Here is a 25,030-nt window from a genome sequence, read left to right on the forward strand (position 1 = left end):
AGGTTGGTCAGTGTCATTATCCACAGTGAAATGAGTCCTCTGAAAACCTCTGAAGAGGAAGACAAAAACTACTACATTTAAATCTGGGATTATAGTGTAGTTCAAAGATGCAACAAAAGCTGGCCTGCTGGTGGTGCTGGCTATAAAGCTGTGAGACTAAAACATTTGCAATTTACTCCCTGCATCAAAATATTGTATCATGTTTGCTGATTATCCTGCTTCTGTGTATATGTTATCCTTAGTAAAGAACCATTAATGGTGCATGCAAAACCAACATTTACAGTATATAAAATGAAAAATAGATTCAAAACATGAGAACAAAAGCTCATTGTACATACAGGAAATGCCCTTTGATTGTATATTGTGAAGTAACCAATCAGGCGCATTTGACGGACAAGATCTCCACACCTCCCTCAGTTACTAAAAGATCTTCTTTCTGCATAAAGACAGTGTCACCATGACTCTGTTATGGCTCACATTGTTACTTCTTCATCAAGTATGTAAGTACTATTTACTTGAATTGAGATATTGTTTACATCAAAATATGTTCCTGAAAAACTGGCCTGAATTCTTATCTATATTGTATTGTTCTTTTTCATGTTGTTCTTTACTGAATGACTTGCTATTTGTACCCCCAATACAGATACTCTGGTTCCAGTGGTCACAGTCGAACTGGGTCAGTCTGTGACTTTGACTTGTGATTTTACCATGAAATATCAGAGCAACACATGGCTTTACTGGTACAAGCAGAGTCCTGGAAATATTCTGACTTTAATTGTGAAGATAACGAAAACCATAACCCCTAACTATGGACCAGAAATCTCTCCTTCAAAATTCAATGCAACCTCAAATGAGCATAGCAGCAGTCTAACAATTTTCACAACAGTTCATGAAGATGAGGGGATGTACCACTGCGCTCAAATGGACAGACTTAACTCTGTATGGAGTGGGACTTATATATCAGTAAAAGGTAAATCAGTCATTTTTATCTTCCACTATTTTAAATATTTTTTAATTTACAAATTGACCAGTGTGTATCATTGTCTTTAAATCCAACTAGACATGATTATGTTACTGAAATATATATAATCTATTATAAAGTACAACTCAGGGTGACAAAAGAACCACATTTTTTGTGAATGTGTTTTATTATAAAGTCAATACAAGCATTTCTTTCATATGTATTTTTTTTTTACATATGAAATAAATACAATTTATTCCAGTTTGTGCATCTGTAGTCATTATTGTTCCAAAAAGTACAAAAAAGGTAAAAGTTTTTAGTGTATATTAGATACTGTGCAATATTTTTCACTAGTAAGTAAGTAAACTCTTTATTATGTCTAGGGTCCAGGGTTGTATTCAGAGGATCTTTCTTTGCCTGGTTGGAAAAGTAAATAAATCTTTGCAAACTGTGCAAAACCACATTGTTAAAAAAAAGTCTCTAATTCATGGTAAAATATCACGAGCTCCGCATAAACACGGATTTTAAAATTCTGGCAACCACATCTGCTGGTATTTTACCATAAATTAGGGATGTTTTTTTTTTTTTACAGTGCACAAACTAACTTTAAATCAACAAAATTATCAAACTGTCAGGGACCAAACAGTGTCCTGAAGTTAAATTAAATGAATAAAAAAACTGAGTACAAATATTTTGTTCGAACTGTAGAACTTAAACCAGTGAAAATATTTAACCTGACCTTTTTTTGGCGCTATCTGTCTATAGAAAATACACCTATGAAATAAATATCCCATATTAAATACATCTGCTATAACCATGTTGTGACTTAATTTGTTTGTTTCAATATTTGACTTTTGTGCTTTTGTCATGACGGACAACTTTGTAAATCAATGTGCCATAAAAAATTTTGAAAGTCTTTGCTAAATTATTTACCTAAAAAAACTTTTTTCTATTATTACAATTCTATAATTCTAAATTCTACAATTTAGAATTATTCCTGGTTATTTTACAATTTCCAAAAATTGTAGAAATTCTACAGGGAAACTCCCAAAGGGACTAATAAAGCTGCTTTTTAGTCCCTTTGGAACTAAAAAAATCTTTATTACCTTAAACGAATTTATTCATTATCTGTCAGCTTGTAAAGAAAACCGCTTTTGATCTATCTTACTCTAGTTTTAATATTTCAGTTTGTTTCAACAGTTCACTAACAAATAAATATGATTATTTTACAGGAATGTCTAAGAGGACTTCAAACTACACTGTGTTTTCACAGCTAACGAGTACTGCTCAGCAGACAACGACCTCTGGTTCCACCCGTCCAACAGGCTCAGAGACTCTGCAGTGTTCGGTCCTCTCCGACTCCGAGAACAAAACCTGTTCAGGAGAACCCAGTGTGTTCTGGTTCAGAGCCATATCAGAAAAGTCTTTTCCTGACATGATTTACACCGATGGAAAAAGTTCAGACAATTGTGAGAAGAGTTCTGACTCTCCGAAGAAATGTTTTTATAACTTCTCTAAGAATATCAGCTCTTCTGATCTCGGGACTTACTACTGCGCTGTGGCCACATGTGGACAGATAATATTTGGAAATGGAATTAAAAACGGTATAAATTACACCATTTGCGATATTCAAAATTTCTTAAATCATCACAAATAAGTGTTTTTTGAAGCAACAGCATTCTCTTGATGGAGAAAATGACATACTTTGTCATTGTTTTCCAGGTAAAACAGATGAAAACAACAAGCTGGTGATCACAATAGCTGCAATGATCTGTTTGGTCATTTCTGTAATATTTAACATTGTTTTCATTTGTTTTCGAACACAAAGATCAGCATGTCATCGATTTAAAGGTTTGTTTCAGTGACTGAATTATATATTTCAAACATATGTGATGCCAGAAAAAATAGAATCACATGAAACAAACACTGAAACTGAGTAATCATATGTGTTGCATCCATGTTTACAGGAAGCTCTTCTTCAGAGAACAGAAGCAATTTTAGCCAAATAGGAAATGATGTAAGTAAAAATCTTAGTTGCCTAATTTGTTCTTTTTAATACTACAAGATACATCTCAACATTACTAAATAACTTTGATGGTAAATGTTTTTCCAAACAGACTGAAGTTGGACCTGACCTGAACTACGCTGCGTTACATTTTTCTGAAGGGAGAACATCAAGAGGAAAGAAGAAGAGAGAGTTGATGACTGACGAAAGTGTGTATTCACAGGTTAAAGGATGAGCTTGAATATCTGTCAGCTTGTAAAGAAAACCGCTTGTGAGATGCAAATGCATACTGTTACTGACAGAAATAAAAGTTGTGAATTCAAGATGATTGAATGAAAGATATAATGAAAAAATTGTGCAGTTTCAATACTTTGTCATGTTTGCCTACATAAAAAGTAAACAAGATGGCTTGTATTTTCCTTAGTAGTGGAAAACAAAAAACGCTCTATGGATCCTTTTGATTTTGATTGATGGACCATTTTGATTCATCTAAATTTATGTAACAGATTTCTGAACTTTTGAACACTGGTGTGTATTTCAATAATGAACAATGTCAGACCTCTGACTCCCTCCTCCCTGCAAAAAAACCTAAATAATGCATATTTACCATTTTAAACTTTCTTCTTAATTTTTCTTAAATAATAAAATATATCTGTCACTCTTACTTCACATCATATCTGCATAATGCATTTTATTACAGGATCACATTCTTGTGATATTTTTGAACATACGTTCCTTTTTTGGCATCCAAAAATAACAACAAAAAAAGGTTATTAGTCAAGATCTCATGAAGAGAATTGTGGACTAACTCCTGATCATGTTTGGGTTCAGCTTTCAGATGTCTTATGGTTCCACCCTCATCTGTTCAAACAATGATGTGCAAGTATAAACACTATGGAGATGTCCAACAAAGACATTGCAGAGAGGAGACATGTTCTGTTTTCTAAAGATGAATTAGTTTTGTTGAAAAATGTGATAATCATCTTTAGAGCAAAAGCATTTGTAAAAAATGCTGGTTGAGATTTATCAGAGTGTCATTATCCACAGAGGAAGACATCAATACAAGCATAAAGCACAAGATTACAGTTTGAAAAAGCACATACAAACAAAAACGTAGGAGACATCCTCTAATTGGCAGCTGAAATTGAAGTGTTAAGTAATAATATACTTTTAGGTTCAGAGGCAAAAGGGGGAAGCTTTTCAAACTTATCCCATTGTCTATAGAGTAAAGTATAGTGATGGCAGATTTGTGTTATGTTGGTGTTTTACTGGAGAACATATTTTATATTTCACAAAACAGATGGCCTCATGATGAAAGGAAGCCATGTAAAAATTTTGAAGCGACATCTTAAGTCAAACAGAAAGTCAAAGCCTAGGCATAAATGGGTTTTCCAAAGCATAATGCTACCTCAGTTAGAAAGTTGAAGGAACAACAAAATGCTGATCTTAGATCAGTAGAAACTCTGTGGCCAGAGATGACAAAGTGTATGTGAGTGAGGGGGAACCCAACATGACTTGGTTCTGTTAGGATTTACCAAATCTCCAGTAAATTATGAAGAGAAGCTTGTGTAAGGACACACAAAATGTTAAACTCTAGCCATACTGTTTCAAAAAATACTGAGGAGTTATATAAACTTCTGACTTTTAAGAAAGTGATAAAAACATTTCATTATTCTGGCATTTAACAAGGGTGGCCAAATTTCTTTTCCAAGTAGCATCACAGTCAAAAGTGGAGCATTTGTTTTAAATATATTTGAAGTTAAGAGGTCTTTACACATGTTTAAGGATCTTATTGTGAAGGTTTACTGTCTTGAATAGACTTCTGTTACTGACTTGTTATCCCTTGTGCTATTATTTTTGGGTGTCATGCCGGGTACAAATAGATTTTTGAATGCAATGCTGGTAGTCAAGTAAATATTATGAGTTGGTAAACAACTACATTTTTACCATTTTAGCAGTAAGCAGGACACATCTAGAAGCTGTTTAAGGAAAGGACAAAACATCAAAAATTATCCTTGCTCAATCATGAAGTTCAACATATAGCAACATGTAACAATTGATGCTTTTCGGTGGTTGAAACTGCTTTTGCTTTCTGCTTGCATCTGTAACAATGTGATGGATGGCAAAAACCTCAATTAGATGGGAAGCTATTCTATATGCTTTTAATGGTAATTCAATTTTCAAAAATTATTACAAACCAAGACTGCACAGCTTCAGAAAAAGCCCCTTCAACTCATCAAATATATCATATTATGCAGAGTTTCCATGTATTACCCATGAAATGCAACAACCTACTAAATACTTCATTGTGCTAACTATTCTTACATGACTATGATGACAATTTAAACCAGTAACTATTTTATCCCTGCTTCATAAAAGACAGTTTATGAAACTGTGAAATTCAAACTAATGGGTCTGAGTAGACAAGAACTGGAATGCATATATGCAACACACACTTTCCCACAGTCACTGTGCTCCAGCAGATCATCAGCACCTTCTAATTGTTAATCTCATATTGTCATAACACCAACCTTCAGCTACAATAAAGACAAATTCCAAAAACAACTGAAATTCAAATTCAGAAATACTTTATTGATCTCAAAGGGAAATTATATGGTGGTGTTACTCATAATTCAGATTCTTCAAATCTGAATTAGATTGTGATCTAAATTGTGATGACAACAACAACAGCTAATCTCTACTAATTCTGGTCTCCCATTGCTTCATGAATTTGAATCACCAATCTTTCAAAGTATGAAGTTCTGAGACACATGCTAAATATGTCTTAACCTTTTGAGCTTTAATTTTGTCACACCAACTAAGACCAGTTACAAGATTCTAACTTTATATTGCTGAGAGTGACTACAATTATCTGGAAGACATGATAAAAAGAACGCCATCTGTACATTTTTAAAGTTTTTGTATTAATGTTTGCTTTACTGGACTTTCTTAGTCCAACGGAATCATTATAAAAATAAACTAAATAAACAAGCCTGGAAAAAATTATTGACCAAAAATAATGTGACCATAGGGACATGTTATGGTCCAAGGTGTCTCCTCTAATTAGCACTACAGATGCCTTCAAGCTTGTAATCATTCAGTCTGCCTATTTAAAGGGTGGCAACCACACTGAACATGATGCACAGGAACCAAAGGAGCAAGCTAACCCAGGATAATAGAAAAAAAAGTATATAGACAAACATATTAAAAGTAAAGGCTAGACCATCTCCAAGCAGTTTGTTGCTCCTGTGACAAAAGTTGCTCATATTATTAAGAAGCTTAAAGTCCAGCGGATTGTAGCCAACTTCCCTGGCTGCGAGTGGAAAATTGATGACAAATTCAAGAAAAGGACAATAACTGCAGCCAAAGACCCCAGAACAACCTCCAAAGAAGTTAAATGAGATCACACTTACATAGCACTTTTCAGGACACTAAGATGCTTTACAATGAAATCAGTCATTGCCATTCACACATTCATTCACATGCTGATAATGTGGATTGCACCCACAGCTGCCCTGGGGCAGTCTGACAGAAGCGAGGCATATCATCTCTATGTCTACAGATGAGAAGCATGGAAAGACAAAAACAGTGGCCCTACTTTGAAACATGAATGAGAACTGTTTATTTTCTGGAGCTACTTTGCTACATTTGGCCCAGTATGTCTCAAATCTTTGCAGGGTTTGATGACTGAAACATTCTGAAGAAAATTATACTGTCCTCAGTCACATGTCAAGGTTCTTTGAACAGAAAATTGACCCAAAACACACATCTCTAAATACCCAGGAGAAAAACACTAGATGATTCTGAACTGGCCTTCTATGATCCCTGATCTAAATTATATTGAATATCTATGGAAGGAGACAAAATGTGCTGTCTGGCGAAAGCAGCACTCAAACCTGAGACAATTGGAGCAGTTTGCCCAAAAGGTGTGGGTCAAATTACCTGTGGGCAGGTGAAGACGTCTCATTAGCAGTTACAGTAATTGTTTGATTGCATTTCATTGCCTCAGAAGGTTGCACAACAATTAAATTACACGTACCATAGTTTTTGACCAGGCCTGTTTTATTATCGTTTTTTATAGTAATTCTGTTGAACAACAATTCAGAAGCAATGTCTGATTTTCATTTGGTAATTTTCAGTATATTTTTATTCATTATTACTTTTGTCCGTTTTATATTATTTTAGAATCCATTGTGGGCTTTTCGGTCATTAACAGAGGGATATGAACAATTTTGTCCATGTATAACTTTAAAAATGAACCAAAGGTGTGCTTCTTTGTCCCAATGGCTGAATCTCCAGAATTCAAGTCATTCTTTTCATCTCCAAGCTACTTTCAGCACATTTCTACTGATATGAAGCGTTAAAGATCAATTCTTTTTAGATCAGGTTTGTGTAATTGTGATTTTTAGACATCAGAGAACATTATCTGATCAGTAACTAGGTGTGGTAACTCTGTCCCTAACCCTATACTATTGCTGTTTCACTATTTACTGTATGTATAGTGTTATAGTTCAACGTCTGATCAATTGGTTTATCGTTCAGAAAGAAAAAGGCAGGGATCACAAACTGATTGACCATAGAACAATGCTAAAGTGTTATATAGAGCTAAAAATGCTTCTTAAGCCTGTACATTTTAATGGGTTCTAAAATGCAGAGGTTCAAAATGTCAAAATAACTTGGGCGACAAAATAATGAACTAAGCCTGTCTAATAATTTTGGTAGTTATAAGATGTCAGAACTCATGAAGTTGCTGTTAATGAGTCAGCATCTAAAATCCTGAACATTTGTCGGAGCTACATAAATTCAAACAGCTGTGATCATATTGTTTTCAAAGACGCAACAACAGTTGACCTGCAGGTGGCGCTAGTCATAAACAGTGAGATTAATAAACATTTTGCGATTGGTTCCCTGTATCCGATTTTTGTGACATGTTTGATCGCAACCTTTCTTCTGTGTTATATTGTCTTTAGCAAAGAACTATTGATGGTGCACAAACAGCCAACATAACAATGAAATAAAGGCACAACAACGGAAACAAAGCATATGTACATACAGGAAATGCCCTTTGATTTTATATTCTGAGGTAACCAATCAGATGCATTTGACAGTCAGGATCTCCACACCTCCCACAACTATAAAAGTATCTCCTTTCTGAATGAAGACAGTGTCACCATGACTCTGTTACGGCTCGCCACATTGTTGCTTCTTCATCAAGGATGTAAGTATTTTTTTTCATGAACTGAGATGAAACATTTTCTTGTTGAAATATATGATATCTATGTTCTGGTTCATTTCAATGTAATATTCTTTTCATGTTGTTCTTAATTGTTTCAATTGCTGCTTCCCCCCAATATAGATTCTTTGGTTCCAGTGATCACAGTTGAACTTGGCCAAACTGTCACTTTGACTTGTGCTTTTAGTTTGAAATATCAGAACAAATGGATTTTCTGGTACAAGCAAAGTCCTGGAGATACTCTGGATTTAATCGTGATGCAGCAGGGAATGACAAACCCAAATTATGGACCAGCATTCTCTTCTTCAAAATTCAGTGTGACAAACTACAGCAGTCTTACAATTTTCACCACAGTTCAACAAGATGAGGGAATGTATCACTGTGCTCAAATGGACGCACTTGACTTTATGTGGAGTGGGACTTATGTATTCATAAAAGGTAAATTAATAATTTTTCTTTTGCAGTATTTTAGCTATTTTTTAATTGATAGATTAATCAGTGTGTATCTTTGAATTCCAACTGGATATAATGATGCTACTGAAAAATATATAATCTAGGAAAGAAGCATGGCTGAAGGTGCAAAGAGGCATCCTAAAACCAAACTTTTAGTGTACAGTTTCTGATGTCTTTGGAACCAACATGCAATGTTTAATTTCAATATTAATGTTTTTTTTGGTGTTTTTATTATCATCTTATATCCTATGAAATAAATGCAAACTGAAAGACAAAAACAATTTATTGCAGTTTCTGCATCTATAATTATTATAGTGAACTATAGATTCTACAAATAACCATTAATTGTTCCTCCATGTACAAAAGTAAATTACCATATTTTAATTCATATTTGATACTGTGCAATGTTTTTCACTACAGTGCATATAATCATATGGAGAAAGTAGACCTTTTAAAAGATCTTCAGTAGTAACAGGCAAATGACCTGGTTTTTACTTGGTTTCAAAATTAAGTAAAAATATTTTAATCTGTGGAGAACCAAAAACTCACAAATGTCCTTATTTGTGAAACAATAATGAAGATAGTATGAAATTCTGTGGAGAAACAATGTCAACCCAAAAAACACTCAATTTGTAAATTAATTTGAAATCAAAAAAGTTAATCATATACATTTTTAAAAGTGTGAACATTATTGTTTTAAAAAAGCTGAGGTTTTTGTGTGAATTTAGTGATTGTATGAGATGAGTGTTGACACTTTAATACAATATTATAAAACACCAAAGTTGAAATCAATGAAAAAAAAAGAAAACTGTATATTTTTTGTAACTTGATCATTTTGTATCACACACACATCAGTCTGTTATGACTATGAATTAAGTGTCCTAATATTTGACTATATTGTATCAATATAGTCAAATATATTGATATAATCAAATATAAGCAATCAAAGTTTGCAAAAGCACATGTGAACAATTCACTGACATATCTTCAATAAATTAACCGTAAATTAAATCAAGCTCTTATTGCCAAATTTGATACAAAAAGGCATTTTTCGAACACAACCCTAGTTTTGACTTTGTTTCAATATAATATTTCACAGGAATCTCTAAGAGGACATCAAACTACACGGTTTTTTCACAGCCAACGGTCTCAGATCCAACAGGCTCAGAGACTCTGCAGTGTTCGGTCCTCTCTCACTCTGAGAACACAACCTGTTCAGGAGAACCCAGTGTGTTCTGGTTCAGAGCCAAATCAGAAAAATCTTTTCCCAACATGATTTACACTGAAGGAAAAAAAGCTGAAAATTGTGAGAAAAGATCTGACTCTCAAAAGAAATGTTTTTACAACTTCTCTAAGAATATCAGCTCTTCTGATACTGGGATTTACTACTGTGCTGTGGCCACATGTGGACAGATACTGTTTGGAAATGAAATCAGCCAGAGAAACGGTATGACTTTGCATACATCATTTGAAGTATTCAAAATGTCCAAAATAATCAAAATAACTCATTGTTTTCTGAAGCAATAACGTTATAGTGATGGAGGAAATGACATAGTTTATCTTTGTTTTCTAGGTAACAGAAATGAAAACAACATGCTGGTGGTGACAATCTGTTTGGTCACTTCTGTAATTGGTAATATTGTTTTCATTTGCTATGTAACACAAAGATCAGCATGTCAACGATATAAAGGTTAGTTTCAACGACTGAATTATATATCTCAAAGATGTTTGGTACAAAGATCATTTTTCTAGAATCACATTAAATAAACCACTGAAATTGAGTAATCATGTGTATCGCTTCCATGTTTACAGAAAGCTCTTCACAAAAAAGAAACAACTTTAGCCAAGTAGTAAATGATGTAAGTACTTAGTAATGTTCATATAAATTGTTTAGCACTATGAAGAAATTAGATAAATAACTTTGAGTGTAAATGTGTTTTTCCAAACAGACTGAAGCTGGACCTGATTTGAACTACGCTGCGTTACATTTCTCTGAAGGGAGAACATCAAGAGGAAAGAAGAAGAGAGAGTTGATGACTGAAGAAAGTGTGTATTCACAGGTTAAAGGATCAGCCTGAATATATGCATCAGCTTGTATAGAAAACCACTTGTGAGATGCAAATGCATACTGTTACTGACATATACACAAAAGTTGTGAAGTCAAACAGGACTCAATGAAAGAGAGATGTAATGAATAAAATAAATCATTTTCAACATTTTATGTCAAATTCAACTACATATTATGTTTGAAAAATTAAACCTGATGGCTCACTGTATGTATGTCTTAGAAATGGAAAATAATACTACTTTATGCAAATGGATCTATCTGATTTTCAAAAGTACGACAATACAGACCTCTCTTTACTGTTGAACAGTGGATGGTGTATCTTTGAGTTTTGAAGAGTTTCAATCGTCTGTCCAGGGAAGAGCCAGATTCTGTGTTTCAGAGAGCAATTTTATTCTTTTTTTTTTAGAAATGTTTGTATCATCTTCTTTTCGACAGAGAAAAGAGTCCTCTGAGGAAAAGAGGAGGACATCAACACACCAAAAGCAAGATAAAACACAAGACTAAAGTTTGCAAAAGCACATGTGAACAAAAAGCTACTTTTTGAGACCATCAAATTTGTGGTCAGAACTGGCAAAGTTGTGTGTAAGTGTGGTGGAAGCAAACCTGATTTGGTTACATCAAGATGGGCCAAAACTCCAGTAAATTATTGTGAGAAGTTGTTGAAGGATACACAAAATGCTGAACCCAAGTCATACAGTTTCAAATACATTTTTATTAAATACTGCAGAGATTTAGAAATTATTTTAGCATTTATCAAGCATTTAGAAATGGTTAAACCTAACTGACCTAAAGTAGAAAATGTTAATTTTGAGATGACATCAGAAAGTCAATTTGTTCTTCTAGTCTTATTTACACACATCAGATACACGAGTCCGGATATAAAGAAACTATGTGCCTTTCGTTGAACATCTAGCCACACCACATCTAGGAAGATTGTATGCCACTTTTAATGCATCTACATTTGTATTCCACATGATTTAGGATGAAGGTTCAAGTGCCATTCATCACTGTCTTATTTTCTCCCACAGCTATTGAGAAACTATTGGTTCCTTGAGGAGTGGACTGTTGAAATTTTATATTTGACCTAATCACCAGGGTTTGTCTGAGACATGTGTAATGCGCTAGCTCGACAATATGAAGCTTCCTGGAAATTGCCTGCACTGTCAACAACAATCCCTCACTGCGAAGGCAGAAGTGCTGAGCTGAACGAAGCAGAGGTTGATGTTAAATATTTTGAAGCATGGCCAACGTGGACTGAATGACTTTGTTCACTTCTTCAGCTGCCATTGTAAAACTACAGGCAGACTACAATTCTAAAACGCACAAAATCATCGTCATCGTTCACAACTTCTCCTTCTGTTTGCCGATTGGCCAGACTGAAATTCTACAGGAGTAATCCAGCTCAATGGGAGAAATCCCAGAAGGAGCACTGAAGAGAGACAGCAACTGAGGAGAATTGCATAGGAAAGCAATGACCAGACTAATGTTTCATAGACTCTGTCTAAACGTTCCCAGGAAGTTAAGCAACTCCATCAAAAGCATAATCTCTGGCTTTCATTAAGAGCCCAAATGCAGATGTCATTATTCAGGACTGTTCTGGTCTTCTGCATATTCTAAGTCATCCTTTTTTCTCTGAAGCAGCAGTTATTCTGCTGAAATGGACTATTTCTGGACATCTCAGAAATAGTCCAAATAATTTGGATATATATTTTCCCCTTTTTCTTCTTATGAAAAGTTTCGGTTTATATTTTAGAAGGCCTGCAAAACACTAACTGGTCGACCATCAGCAATCAAGTGATGAGAATCTGTGCTCCTCTTCACCAGTTGCTTGATTGCCCAATCATTTGTAGTCTCTATTAAGTTAATTTTTGAAAATTTCCCCTTTTCAACTTTCCATTGATTAAATATCATGCGTCTGTGTGGGTTTGAAAAGCTGGAACTAACATCAAGCTGAAATTTGGAAACAACACTCCAGATCACTAGCAGTTCTTACCTGCATTTGGTGCCTGGTTGTTCAAATAAAGTACTGCTTCAGAAAACAAAACAGAAACTATTTGCCTTTCCACCCTTGATTTTCACACCTTCATGAAATCCACTTAACTCTACCAGAAAAGCAATCCTTAATTCTCCCGATAAGGAGTCACGTTGCTAACTTACAACTTGTGACATAATATTTCAGTATCAAGTGTAAAATCACCATAATTATGTTATTATGATTTTCTAACATAAAAGCATAGCTCTAGAGAAACACTTAATAGAGCACTTGGAAGTCAAAGGGCATTTCTAAACACATTTGAAAATTTTACCTGTAATAAATATGTTTATTAATTATCAGCTATGGAGCCCCCGATGGGATGTGGGGAATTCTTTAGCGATACCTCACAATATGTTTTGTGTTCCCTTGGAATAAATTAGCAAATACACCCTGGTCTATTTTGTATAAAGTCACAAATGTCAATTTAAAATTGCTAATTTATACACATTTACTGAGCCTTTCCCCTTTGGTGCAAAAATCAGATTGAAAATTGATTTATTAACCGCATGTTTATGTTTGTTTGTATAAGGCTAAGATGGAACTGGACATGAAAATGGCCCTTTATTAACCAGACTACCAACAAAAAACAGACAATCAAAACTGTCAGATAACTTTATTACCCTGTGACTCAGAAATAGTCCAAATAATTTGGATATATTTTTTTCCCCTTTTTCTTCTTATAAAAAGTTTTTGTTTATATCTTAGAAGGCCTGCAAAAGCCCATGTTTGACTTGTTTTGCTTTTGTATTTTGCACATAGGTTTGTGGTGCTTTTCTATCCATAAGAACAATATATAAAAAAGTCAGATATCTCACAAACGAGGTACTAACATAGGGATTTTAATTTGTCTGACCTACAGCTCTGGAGTTGCAAGTGGCTCTTTGGTTCTCCCAGTACAATAAAGAATGAAATATTGCCCTGTTCTTCTTTGTTTGTTTCATTCTATTCTTCCGTGCCTCCATGAAAAAAAACCACTGGCCTCACCCTGCCGTTCCTGGTAAATTTGGTCTAGAACCTCCACAGCTGGGTTTTGGATCCATTTATTTAAGCTAATTTGCATTTTATCACATGAAGATTGACACCTGCTGGCCTACTTAGGGTTTGCAACCAGGTCCTACTGCTCTTACTATGAGAAACTAGCAGCCTCCTCCCAGTATCAAAAGTCCCACTGGAAGGAACTGAATAGTGTTTTGTTCTCTGTTCCAGAGAATTGTGTCATGATTATTCATTACCTTGTTTCTGTTTATATTTTGACTTTAGTAGAGAATTACTTACAATGCATGGAAACCCAAAGATATTTAACAAAATGAAATAAATCATAAAAATGAGAAGAGAAGCTCACTGTACAGGAAATGCCCTTTGATTGTATATTCTGAAGTAACCAATCAGACGCATTTGACATTCATGATCTCCCCACCTCCCCCAGTTACTACAGGATATTTTTTCTGAACGAAGACACTGTCACCATGACTCTGTTATGGCTCATATTGTTACTTCTTCATCAAGGCTGTAAGTACTTTTCATGAACTGAGATGGAATATTTTCTTGTTGACGTATGTGAGACATACATTTCACATATGTTTGAAATGTATACTTCACACACACAGGTACACCTACTTCAACAATCTAATATTCTTCTTTTTATGTTGTTCCTTAATGTTTCAATTCTGCTTTTTCCTGATATAGATGCATCAGTTCCAGTGGTCACAGCTGAAGTTGGTCAATCTGTGACTTTGACATGTGAGTTTAATATGAAATATCAGAGCAACACATGGATTTACTGGTATAAGCAAAGTGCTGGGGATACTCTGAATTTAATCGTAATGCAGCAGCGAACAACAACCTCAACCTATGGATCACAATTCGATGCTTCAAGATTCAATGTAGCAAACACCGGGGACAGCAGCATTCTTAAAATTTTCAAAACAGTTCAACAAGATGAGGGAATGTATCACTGTGCTCAAAGGGATACACTTGAATCTACATGGAATGGGACTTATTTATCAATTAAAGGTAAATCAGACATCCTTCTCTTTCATTATTTTACAGATATTTTAACTCACAGAGACCCATGTGCATCTTTATACAGGATCATGTTTCTGAAAGATGCATACAAGAAGAATGACTCATGTGGTCTGAAGAGGTATCTTCGGACCACATTTTCAGTCTGTAACTTTTAAGAACCAGCATGCAAAGTTTATCTTCAATATTTTTGTATATAACATGTCCTTTTTGTTTGTCTATGGTGTTGTATCACATAACATTTGAAATAAATGTAGACTGAAAGGCAAAATAAATTTATTTCAGTTCCAGCATCAGCAGTTATTATATTGTTTAAATTGTTTCTCAAAGGATAAAGAAAATGATAAAATTCTAGTTTGTATTTGATACTGCGAAATGTTTTGCTCTACTGCAGCGGGTATATTGAGAACTAGAGAACTTGGGTTGTAAATGATCTGGTCTTAGCCTAGTTTGAAAATTACTATTCACTCTGCTAAACCACACACCAAAAATGTTATCACTTACTAAACAATTATGAAATCAATTATAAAATCAATAAGAAAAGGTGCAGAAATCTACAACTGCAGAACCCTGTTTGTAGATTTCTGCAAAAATGATGGAAGCCCAAACAAATTATTGGTATTTACTTTTTTTTCTATTTTTTACTGTTTGTAATATTATACAAGTCTTGATTGTAATTTAAATAATTTGCATTTTAAAAGGAGATAAAGTTTAGAATTGTTTTAATAAAAACTGAACTTCAAAGTGGTTAAATTGGCTTTTCAATATGATTAAAAAAAGATAGTGGAACCACTATCTTTCACATTTGATAAAATTTGGAAGATAAAGAACAAAAGAAATACCAATTATATGTAATTATTGTTAGAGCTGTAGAACTTTAAAAAATACTGACCCTTTTGTCAAACACACACATCTATCGATATGAAATATAGTTAAGTGTTCCATATTTAAGCTGTCTTATCCAAGTGTTGTGACTTAGCTTTTTTCAGTATTTGACCGTTTATATTTATAATAGTACTAATAATTCAACAGAACCAAACTAAAAAAAATAGACAAACATGTTTATATGTCTCTACCAAATAACACAAAAATGCTTTTTTTTCTTGCAGTACTCTAATTGTATTATTTAAGTTTACTATATATAATTTCACAGGATATAAGAGGACATCAAACTACACTGTTGTTCAGCAGCCAACGACCTCTGGTTCCACCCGTCCAACTGGCTCCGAGACTCTGCAGTGTTCGGTCCTCTCCGACTCTGAGAACGCAACCTGTTCAGGAGAACCCAGTGTGTTCTGGTTCAGAGCCAGATCAGAAAAGTCTTTTCCTGACATGATTTACATTGATGGAAAAAGATCCGAAAACTGTGACAAAACATCTGACTCTCAAAAGAAATGTTTTTATAACTTGTCTAAGAATATCAGCTCCTCTGATGCCAAGACCCTCTCCTGTGCTGTGGCCACATGTGGACAGATATTATTTGCAAATAGACTGAACCTTAAAAATGGTATGACTGTATAAATCAATTATTCAAAATATCTAAAATAATCACTAAAAGTTATCTTTTCTGAAGCAATGACATGCTCTTGTTATAGGGAATGACATACTTTCTCTTTGTTTTCTAGGTAAAACAGATGAAAACAACATGCTGATGGTCACAATAGTCACAATAATCTGTTTGGTCATTTCTGTAATTTGTAATATTGTCTTCATTTTCTTTCGAATACAAAGATCAGCATGTCAACGAGTTAAAGGTTTGTTTCCGTGACTGAATTATATTTTTCAAAGATGTAGATACAAGAAAAATGTTAATAAAATCACATAAAATAAAAACGGCATATACATTGAAATCAACTAATTATGTGATGCTGCCACTTTTACAGAAAGCTCTTCCTCACCAAAAAGAAACAACTTTAGCCAAATGGAAAATGATGTAAGTAATTATCTAAATCACTGAATTTATTTTTTGTAATCCGGATCAATACATCTGAGTATTACAAAATAACTGAGTGTAAATGTTTCTTTAAATAGACTGAAGCTGGACCTGATCTGAACTACGCTGCGTTACATTTATCTGATGGCAAAAGATCAAGAGGGAAGAAAAAGAGAGAGTTGATGACTGAAGAAAGTGTGTATTCACAGGTTAAAGGATCAGCTTGAAAGTGATGTATGCCAGCTTTCACTGAAAACCTCACTTCTGACATGAAAGAGCATACTGTTGCTAACACACAAAAGTTGTGAATTCAAGTAAAACTTTGATAGATGAGAGATGTGATGAAATAAAAAAAAAAAAATTACAAGTTTGCCACCCTTACCATATTGTATTGTTTTTTTAAAAAAATAAACCTATCATACATCTTTTATGAATGTGAAACGCATAATGAATGGAAAAAAATCAGCTCTATCCAAATGGATCTTTCTGATTTTCCACACAGAATTGATATAATTGAGACCTGTGTTGTTGAATTCTAGATGTTGTATTTTTGAGTAATAAAAAGTCTGTCAGTTCTTTAATAATAATTAATAATTAATAATAAATCAGATCAGAAAAATCATTGGTTCGACTGCTGGAGGGAGTGGCAATTTGTAAAAACACACACAACTAAATAACTAAATTAGTGAATGTATTAAACAACATTTACAATAATATATACAAACAAGTTTTTCAAATAGTCCATGAAATATGATTTTTTTTTTTTTCCTTTATCTAAAACACTTAACAGTTCAGCTCCTTGGTGGAGGTAAGAGAGATGATGGAAAAATATCCAATTGGTCCAGTCCAGAGTGAAGGTGAAAGTGTGACTTTGGGCTTGAATACCTTGTTCCAGACTGGAAGGAGTTGACAGGATGTGATGTTTCTCTCAATTCGATGTATGGTTTAGCTCGCCAGGCTGGTCCAGTTGGCATCAGAATCCAGGATCTGGATCTGAAACAGGAACCTGATAATCAACCCTGGGTTTTGACAATATCAAAAAAGCGCTGATTAATAATCGAGAAATAAATATCAAGCCTGGAAAATTGATATTGTAACGGACTGAATGTTATGTTTCTAACGTAATCTTTGCTCGGCTTGCGGGGAGCAGGTGGTTGCCACGGTAACAGGTGTGCTTAAACTACAAAGAGAGAGAGAGAGTAAAAAGGTAGGAGTGGTTTTGAGTTGATCACCTGTTCGGGTTATTTTACCTTTGTTTATCTTTGCTGTGGCGCATTACAGCCGCTGTAGTTTCTAAACCTTGGACTAATTACCTCGTTCGTTTGTTAGTTTACGTCATTCACAACAAACATCAAATAGAGCAAATATATTTCATAAAATTTTAACAAACAAATGGCTTCTACCGCGATAATTATGTGAAATTAAATTAATTATATCCCAACTTCAGAAGATTTGCCTTTACCTTTACAGAGCTCTTTGGTTCCTCCTATCAGTCTGTAGCTTCTCATATTGACATCATCAAACCAAATGTCAGATCTACCATAACTGACTGACACCTGCTGGCCTCAGGTTTGCAACCAGGTTGTGTCTGAGAAACCAGTAACCTCCTCCCAAATGATGACATGAACTTGTTAGTTCCTCTGTCCATTTAGTAGCTGACATATCGTGAAAATCCGCTAGAAATGATGCACTAATCTGTCATGTTTACATAGAAATAACAGGCTGCGAGGCTTTGTTTGTGAGACTTGCGGTCACGTGGGTCGGTTGTGGGCGGAGCTTGGTAAGGTCCATTAAGATGCTGACATAGGGCTAGTTATGCGACACTAAAACCACGCGAGAACAGACACACTTAATGGTGTTTGTTCTTTAATTAATTTTTGTGCTTTAAAAAAAAATAAGGATAGGAGGATTTTATTTTAAAATAAATATTTAAATAAATAAATAAATAAATAAATAAAAGTAAATATAACAGAAATTGGAAAAAAATACTCTGGTTACAATTTATATAGTGCCATTTCACACTACGTCATTTCATAGCACTTTACAACAAAGTCATCTAAATTCAATTATGCATAAATTCCAATTGAACAAAGTTCAATTAGGTTCAATTAATTTTCAAATTAGTTTTAAAACTTTCCAATTTAAGACTCAATTAAGTTCTTGACTTGCACCATTCACAGTCAATAATTGTCTGCTCTTGCAACATGTAGCAACAGCAGACAGTTGCTTGTGTTGTGTCATTGACTTTAGAGCAATCCCTCATAAAGAACATGCATGCAGTGACAGCGGTGAGGAAAACCTCCCCTTTAACAGGAAAAACCTCCAGCAGAACCTGGTCGTCTGACATAACCCACAGTGGTGTAAGAGAACAAAGCAGATACACATATTTCATTACATAATGATGTTTTTGTCATGACTGTACCTTTTGATGTAAATCTAAGGAAGTGGTTTTGTGAAAATAAAAAATAGCACACAAGACAAATGTTTCTACATCTATCCTTTACATCCTTCTACATCTAAACTTTGTATTCCTCTGAGGAAACTGAGGCTGCTTTTGTTTTAGTAGTGTTAGTAATACTTTATAATAATCCATATGTGCTGTTTTTGGTTTTATCTGTACTTTCTGATCATTCTTGGATTATTTACTACAGTTGTTAAGGTTGTATCTCTTGTGTTCTGTTCCCTTTCCATTTTGACTTAGAAGAGAAACATTCCATTTTTTTTCAATAAAAAATTATATAAAACTAATAGTTACTGTAGGGCATGTATGCATTTCAATCTGGAGAGACTCACACAGAGAAGAAAATAGCAGTTAAAAAGATTTAATGGTACAATTTCTTTGGCGCTCGGACCTGGCAGAAGACCGTGAGCCGAGGATCGCCGTGAGCAGGCGGTCTGCTCGGCGAGCTCGGGATAGTCTTCCCCCCGGGACCGAAACTGGTGGTGGAGCGGAGCTTGGAGAGCACAAGGGATCCTGGAGGACGACCCTCATGGTGAAGGTGGAGATGGGGAGGAGGTGGGTCGAAGCACGGCTGACGAGCAGGAAGACCCCAGGGTAGCTTGGACTTTTTGAAGGTGTCTTTGGACGACAATTGGTTGGAGCGGCGTGGAGCTCCGGTCCGGATTGGTTGTGGTCGGGCGTAGTGATTAGATGATGTGGTGAAGCTGGTCGAGTCTCCCAATTTGAATTTTCGCCAAGGCTCCATATGTTAGTACTTATGGTGACAAAATGCATCTTTTTGACTTTCAAATATCTCATCAGGCTCAGCAGATATAAACTAACATTAGAACAACACGCTGTGTTCAATCCAGAGTTCTCACTTTAAGCTGTAGTTGTAAGTCTGTATATGGCACATTTTTTAGTAAAAACATGTTCAAATTTGATTCAGTAAAATTATTCACAGTGGATAGAGTATCCAAAACTTTTACTCAAATAAAAGTTAAAATAATTCATAATAACTTGTAACAAAATGTAAAATGTACTGTGTAGAAAAACTACTCCTAAAGGATTTTTTTCCCCCCGAAAAACTCACTCAAATAAATGTAATTAAGCAAAAGTAATTATTTACCTCCCAACTCTGTTGCTATTTTATTTAATATTTTTTAAGTTTTTCCTACTTATGGATCCAGTGCAAACTCAAGGAGTAACAGGAGGAAGGATTAAGAAAGGCAGATTGGGGAGGAAGCTTCAAGTGTTTCAGGAACCAACTATCATTCATCTAACGTCTTTAAAAATATACTTCTTTACGTGAACTGTGGATACTGCCTTTAGCTTTGGGGACGTCTGTGCTGCTACAGCATGTTTTGTGTCACGATTGTATTTTAGGTCTTAATAGCTTTGGCAATAGGCTAACTGTTTTACACAACTTGCACATAAAAATAGTCTTTTCTGCTGTCCAATCAGTTAATGTTTCGAAGCCAAGATTGTAGTTGGCCAAGAGAAGCAGCTTTGTGGATGGAAACCAGGATATGCTCCAAGACGATTCATCATATCTCAGGAACTACAGAGTTTATTTGTTTTGTTCTGGTATCAAAATAAATGGAACGTTCCAGAGAATAATCTACAGATCTAAAAATAAACACTCATATTAATAAGAGAGAATAAATGAATATGGCAGACTGTGAAAAATGGACTTCGTGAAGTGAATAGCCTTCCGAAAATGTGCTGTGGCAATCCAGAACCTCTAGCAAACCACAATACAGGCTGACCATTTACTGTGCAAAATGTATGTAAAAAAATGATACACAGAAATTTAGTAGAGGTATAATTTGAAACATTCCCAGGCAAACATTTGGTAATTTCATCTAATAACAATTGTTTTCAAGACAAATTAAGAATCAAGATACCACTAAAATGTACTCCTCTGTGCACTCTGCGCACTGTGACCATGTTGTACTGTCACTGCTGTGTATTTTTCCAGGTATGCTTCCATTTATGTTTTTTTTTTTTCATTTAGCTACTTAATGTTATAACTGGGTGTTGTTGTGACAGACAATATTGTTTCTGTCATTAAGATGAGCCTTCCCCTCTTATGATGATATGACTTTGAGATTTAGTCCTTTACTTCACTACCTTAGCTTTTTGTGCATTTTAGAAAGGTGAAACCTTTGATCTTTACTTGTTTACTACCACAGAGTTCACTCATGTCTCCTGCATAGATGACCTGTGCAGTAAAACTGTTCACTCTATGGTTTTATGTGTAACCAATGATAGTCACAGGAAATAATGAAAGTGCTGTAAAAGCTGTAGCGTCATCATCCAATTATGTTGGTGAATTTCTAATAGTTGTCTTTGGTTGAAACATATTTTTTTTAATTACTAAACCCCTTTAAATAATAGAAATGCAGCATGTGATTTCTTTCATACTTTAAATGTTTATTGATTTCCCTTCTCTGAAATATGATGATGTATGCACTGTAGTAATATTTCAACATCTGATAATCAATTATAGCTGTAAATTATTTGTATTCATTGTGGTCTTCAAAGACAAAAGAAAAGCTAACCTGCTGGCGGTGCTACTGAAAAGCTCATGGCATAAAAATCATTGTAATTATCTGCGTAAGAAAGTTTTGCCATGCTGTGAGAAACCTTCCTTGTAGTTCTTGATCTATGTGCTACCTATAGATCAGAACAAAAAAAAACATCAAATATTCAAATTGCTACATGAAAGCACAAAACCCAGAATAGAAGCTCACTGTACAAACAGGAAATGCCTTGTCATTGCATATTTTGCGATAACCAATCACATGCATTTGACACTTGGGACTGCCACGCCTCCCCAGGTCACTAAAGGATCAAGAATCAGAATGAAGACATTGTGACGATGACTCTGCTGTTGCTCATACTGTCACTTCTTCATCAAGGATGTAAGTAATGCAGATGTATAAATTTTGAAAGGAATCTTTTTGTTATATATTGTTAAAGATGTTTTTTGGTTCAAAGTAAACATCTTTTCATGTTGTACCTTATTGATTTACATGATTTTCACCTGCATCTTTTTTTCCATATTGCAGATACTTTGGTTCCAGTGGTCACAATTGAACTTGGTGAACCTGTGACTTTGACTTGTGCTTTTACTGACAATTTTCAGAGCACCACATGGATTCACTGGTACAAGCAGAATGCAGGCGACACTCTGAAATTGATTGTGAGTCAGCAAAATCTCATAAAACCCATTTATGGACCAGAATTCTCAACTTCCAGATTTGATGTGAAAAACACAAATAAAATGAGCAATTTAACAATTTTGAAAACAGTGCAACAAGATGAAGGAATGTATCACTGTATTCAAACGGACATGTATGGATCTACCTGCAGTGGAACCTATTTGTCGATACAAGGTAAACAATATAAAAAGCTCACAAATTCATTGTTGCTGTGTATCTTAATGTCCAATGAAAACAGATGGACATAGATAGATGATGATGAATATTCATTTTATTTTAATATTTTACACAAGTACACAATCAGTTTTAGAACAAATGTACAATGAAACTGTCTTTATAAAAATGTTTGCAAATATTTTTGGATAAAAAGTTGCTCACACTAATACGGTTCAAAGCTTGTTTTATTTTTCCAAAACCAATAAACTCTTTGCCAAATGTAGAAAAAGGCCCTTATTTTTAATTTAATTACTATTTGTAATCTTGTATATATTTTTTACATATATTTTTTATAAAATCTGATTTGTCATAGCTATGTGTTAGAGACTATTTTTCATCTGCCCCGCATTTTAATCTGAACAAAAAACCATGTTGTTCTCCATATATGTGAGACAATATAACTTCAACATATCTGAAATAAGTCCTTTAGGATGAAAGTTACCAATCTAATATCCCAATTTCTTTGAATTCGTAGGTGTACAGAATGTAGATTATCATAATCAAAGTATATTTGTTTTCTCATTTTTTATAGTAAATTCTGAGAGGACCATGAGCTACACTGTTGTTCAGCAGCCAGCAGTTTTTCATCCCCATCATCCAGACGACTTGGTGACCCTGCAGTGTTTCATCCTCTCCGATTCAAAAAATACGACCTGTTCAGAAGAACCTTGTGTGTTCTGGTTCAAAACCGGATCAAATAAAGCATACCCAGATATGATCTATACTGATGGAAAAAAACCTGGAAATTGTGACCAGAAGTTTGACTCTCAGGAGAAATGTATTTATAACTTCTCTAAGAGCTTCAGTTCCTCTGATGTCGGGATGTATTACTGTGCTGTGGCCACTTGTGGACAGATAGTATTTGGAAATGGAACAAGTCTTAGAAATGGTATGAATTTGTTTATACCAGTTAAAGTATTCTACAAAACAGAGAAAATCAGAACAAATAAATGATCTATTATAGAAGCAATGACATTCCTTTCCCTTGTTCTCCAGATAAAACATCAAAAATCAGCATGCTGTTGGTCACAGTAATCTGTTTGGTCATTTCTTTGACTGGTAATATTGCTCTATTCTGCTTTCGAATGCAAAGATCATCATGTCAACGCTATAAAGGTTTGTGTTAGTCACTGAGTTGTAGGTTTTGAAGAAGTGATTAGAGCACAAGAATTGATAATTTAGCTTTTTAGGAATAAAAAAGTACACTCAAAATGAGAAATCCTGTTTGTTCTATATTTACAGAAAGCTCTTCTTCACAAGCAAGAGGCAATCTTAACCAAAAACCAGAGGATGTTGTAAGTAATAACACTACTTCTACTGCCAAACTTGTGGTTTGAAATGCTAAGAAGCGGAACATTAAAAGGTACATTTGAAATAAAAATACATTTTTCTAAACAGATTGAAGATGGAGCTGGTCTGAACTACGCTGCATTACATTTCTCTGAAGGGAGAGCATCAAGAGGAAAGCAGAAGAGAGAGCTGATGACTGAAGAAAGTGTGTATTCAAAGGTTAAAGGATCGGGGTGAACATGTGTGTGTAAACCTGTATGGGAACTCAAATATTAATACATGTTTATGCTGTTACTAATCAAAAATAAAGATTTATGGATTCAATTTGAACTTCTAATGAAAGTGAAGTGTGTAAAATCAGAATGTTAAATACTTTGATGATTTTACCTACATGGCAGATTTGTTATGTTAAATATATTAAGTAGAAAAATTTAAAATTGAATTACCTCCATGTATTTAAATATCTTCAACTCCAACTTTATATTAAATGTATAGTTTCTAAAGTTAATCTGCATGCAACACACTAAATTGTGCTTTTGAAATTAATGTAGGGTAGTTATAATGCTCTACTCTTAATTATTGGTTTTTAACAAAAAATAACTAGAAGAAACAATAGTCTTTATACATTCAGTTAAATCGTCATAAAATTGTGTAAATTATTGCAAATATGCAAAAGGTTTTCATCTAGGATGTTGTAGGTGTTTTATATAACACTTTTCTTTTAATCAATTATTTGGTGAGAGTTTACTCTCCTTGGTTAACATACAGTAGACAGAGTAGAACCAAACCTCATCCTGTGGACTTTAATTCTTGTGTTGTGCCATTTTGCAGTTGGTTGTGTTTCCTGTATTTTTTTAAAAATGAATTAGTGTCCTAACTATTGAACCCTGGAACATTGTGTCTTTGTTAAATAAAAGTAAAAAGTCTGTGTCAGTCTTTAAAAAAAAAATAAAATTACTCAACTTTAATCAGAACTAAATAAGCAAGTATTTTCAATGTTTCTGAACCAAGAAAAGCATCATACATTAAGTATGACCAGCATCTATTAAGGTAGAATGGAAATCACAATGATAACTAGGGATGGCTATGGAATGGTAAAACTTGGCTCCATGAGGTGCATTTACTCACAAAAGCCCTCAAAACCAAT

At 34.3% G+C, this 25,030-nt stretch overlaps 4 protein-coding genes and 1 long non-coding RNA gene across 7 annotated transcripts; 4 read left to right on the forward strand and 1 right to left on the reverse strand.

Annotated features, from left to right (window-relative positions):
- The first annotated feature begins 461 nt into the window (after positions 1-461).
- LOC114138827 (uncharacterized) lies at positions 462-3,289 on the forward strand. The gene is made up of 6 exons (XM_028008252.1): positions 462-500; positions 644-970; positions 2,194-2,565; positions 2,684-2,812; positions 2,929-2,978; positions 3,079-3,289. The coding sequence occupies exons 2-6, from the start codon at positions 709-711 to the stop codon at positions 3,199-3,201; spliced, it is 936 nt and encodes a 311-aa protein (XP_027864053.1). The 5' UTR covers positions 462-500; positions 644-708; the 3' UTR covers positions 3,202-3,289.
- Positions 3,290-8,138: 4,849 nt separating this feature from the next.
- Positions 8,139-10,827, forward strand: LOC114139636 (signal-regulatory protein beta-2). The gene is made up of 6 exons (XM_028009673.1): positions 8,139-8,184; positions 8,323-8,637; positions 9,752-10,099; positions 10,226-10,342; positions 10,465-10,511; positions 10,602-10,827. Exons 1-6 carry the CDS (start codon positions 8,139-8,141, stop codon positions 10,728-10,730), a joined length of 1,002 nt encoding a protein of 333 aa, XP_027865474.1. The 3' UTR covers positions 10,731-10,827.
- A 3,104-nt stretch (positions 10,828-13,931) lies between these two features.
- On the forward strand, positions 13,932-17,043 carry LOC114138780 (uncharacterized). 2 transcript variants are annotated; one of them, XM_028008200.1, is made up of 6 exons: positions 13,932-14,264; positions 14,442-14,768; positions 15,931-16,284; positions 16,403-16,531; positions 16,661-16,710; positions 16,809-17,043. In XM_028008200.1, the coding sequence occupies exons 1-6, from the start codon at positions 14,222-14,224 to the stop codon at positions 16,935-16,937; spliced, it is 1,032 nt and encodes a 343-aa protein (XP_027864001.1). In that variant the 5' UTR covers positions 13,932-14,221; the 3' UTR covers positions 16,938-17,043. The 2 variants fall into 2 exon arrangements, with proteins under 2 accessions (XP_027864001.1, XP_027864002.1); XM_028008201.1 differs by having other exon boundaries at positions 14,229-14,362.
- A 22-nt stretch (positions 17,044-17,065) lies between these two features.
- Positions 17,066-18,224, reverse strand: LOC114138781 (uncharacterized). The gene is made up of 2 exons (XR_003594298.1): positions 18,173-18,224; positions 17,066-17,703 (listed from the first exon to the last, which is right to left on the reverse strand). It is a non-coding gene; the product is annotated as an uncharacterized LOC114138781 (long non-coding RNA).
- Positions 18,225-22,011: 3,787 nt separating this feature from the next.
- Positions 22,012-24,213, forward strand: LOC114138712 (uncharacterized). Of its 2 annotated transcripts, XM_028008102.1 has the most exons (7): positions 22,012-22,077; positions 22,225-22,358; positions 22,468-22,551; positions 23,126-23,482; positions 23,590-23,709; positions 23,836-23,888; positions 23,992-24,213. In XM_028008102.1, the coding sequence occupies exons 2-7, from the start codon at positions 22,310-22,312 to the stop codon at positions 24,118-24,120; spliced, it is 792 nt and encodes a 263-aa protein (XP_027863903.1). In that variant the 5' UTR covers positions 22,012-22,077; positions 22,225-22,309; the 3' UTR covers positions 24,121-24,213. The 2 variants fall into 2 exon arrangements, with proteins under 2 accessions (XP_027863903.1, XP_027863902.1); XM_028008101.1 differs by having other exon boundaries at positions 22,018-22,077; positions 22,225-22,551.
- Positions 24,214-25,030: the final 817 nt, after the last annotated feature.

The sequence above is a fragment of the Xiphophorus couchianus genome, chromosome 23 (genome assembly GCF_001444195.1).
Source record: "Xiphophorus couchianus chromosome 23, X_couchianus-1.0, whole genome shotgun sequence".
NCBI lineage: Eukaryota > Metazoa > Chordata > Actinopteri > Cyprinodontiformes > Poeciliidae > Xiphophorus > Xiphophorus couchianus.

Coding starts and splice junctions, on each gene's coding strand:
- LOC114138712 (XM_028008101.1), top strand. CDS start 22,035: ATGACTCTGCTGTTGCTCATACTGTCACTTCTTCATCAAGGAT. Junction 22,552..23,125: donor AACCTATTTGTCGATACAAG/GTAAACAATATA, acceptor CATTTTTTATAG/TAAATTCTGAGAGGACCATG. Junction 23,710..23,835: donor ATCATGTCAACGCTATAAAG/GTTTGTGTTAGT, acceptor CTATATTTACAG/AAAGCTCTTCTTCACAAGCA.
- LOC114138780 (XM_028008200.1), top strand. CDS start 14,222: ATGACTCTGTTATGGCTCATATTGTTACTTCTTCATCAAGGCT. Junction 14,265..14,441: donor GTTACTTCTTCATCAAGGCT/GTAAGTACTTTT, acceptor TTCCTGATATAG/ATGCATCAGTTCCAGTGGTC. Junction 16,285..16,402: donor TAGACTGAACCTTAAAAATG/GTATGACTGTAT, acceptor TTTGTTTTCTAG/GTAAAACAGATGAAAACAAC.
- LOC114139636 (XM_028009673.1), top strand. CDS start 8,139: ATGACTCTGTTACGGCTCGCCACATTGTTGCTTCTTCATCAAGGAT. Junction 10,100..10,225: donor TGAAATCAGCCAGAGAAACG/GTATGACTTTGC, acceptor TTTGTTTTCTAG/GTAACAGAAATGAAAACAAC. Junction 10,343..10,464: donor AGCATGTCAACGATATAAAG/GTTAGTTTCAAC, acceptor CCATGTTTACAG/AAAGCTCTTCACAAAAAAGA.
- LOC114138827 (XM_028008252.1), top strand. CDS start 709: ATGAAATATCAGAGCAACACATGGCTTTACTGGTACAAGCAGAGTCCT. Junction 2,813..2,928: donor AGCATGTCATCGATTTAAAG/GTTTGTTTCAGT, acceptor CCATGTTTACAG/GAAGCTCTTCTTCAGAGAAC. Junction 2,979..3,078: donor TTAGCCAAATAGGAAATGAT/GTAAGTAAAAAT, acceptor TTTTCCAAACAG/ACTGAAGTTGGACCTGACCT.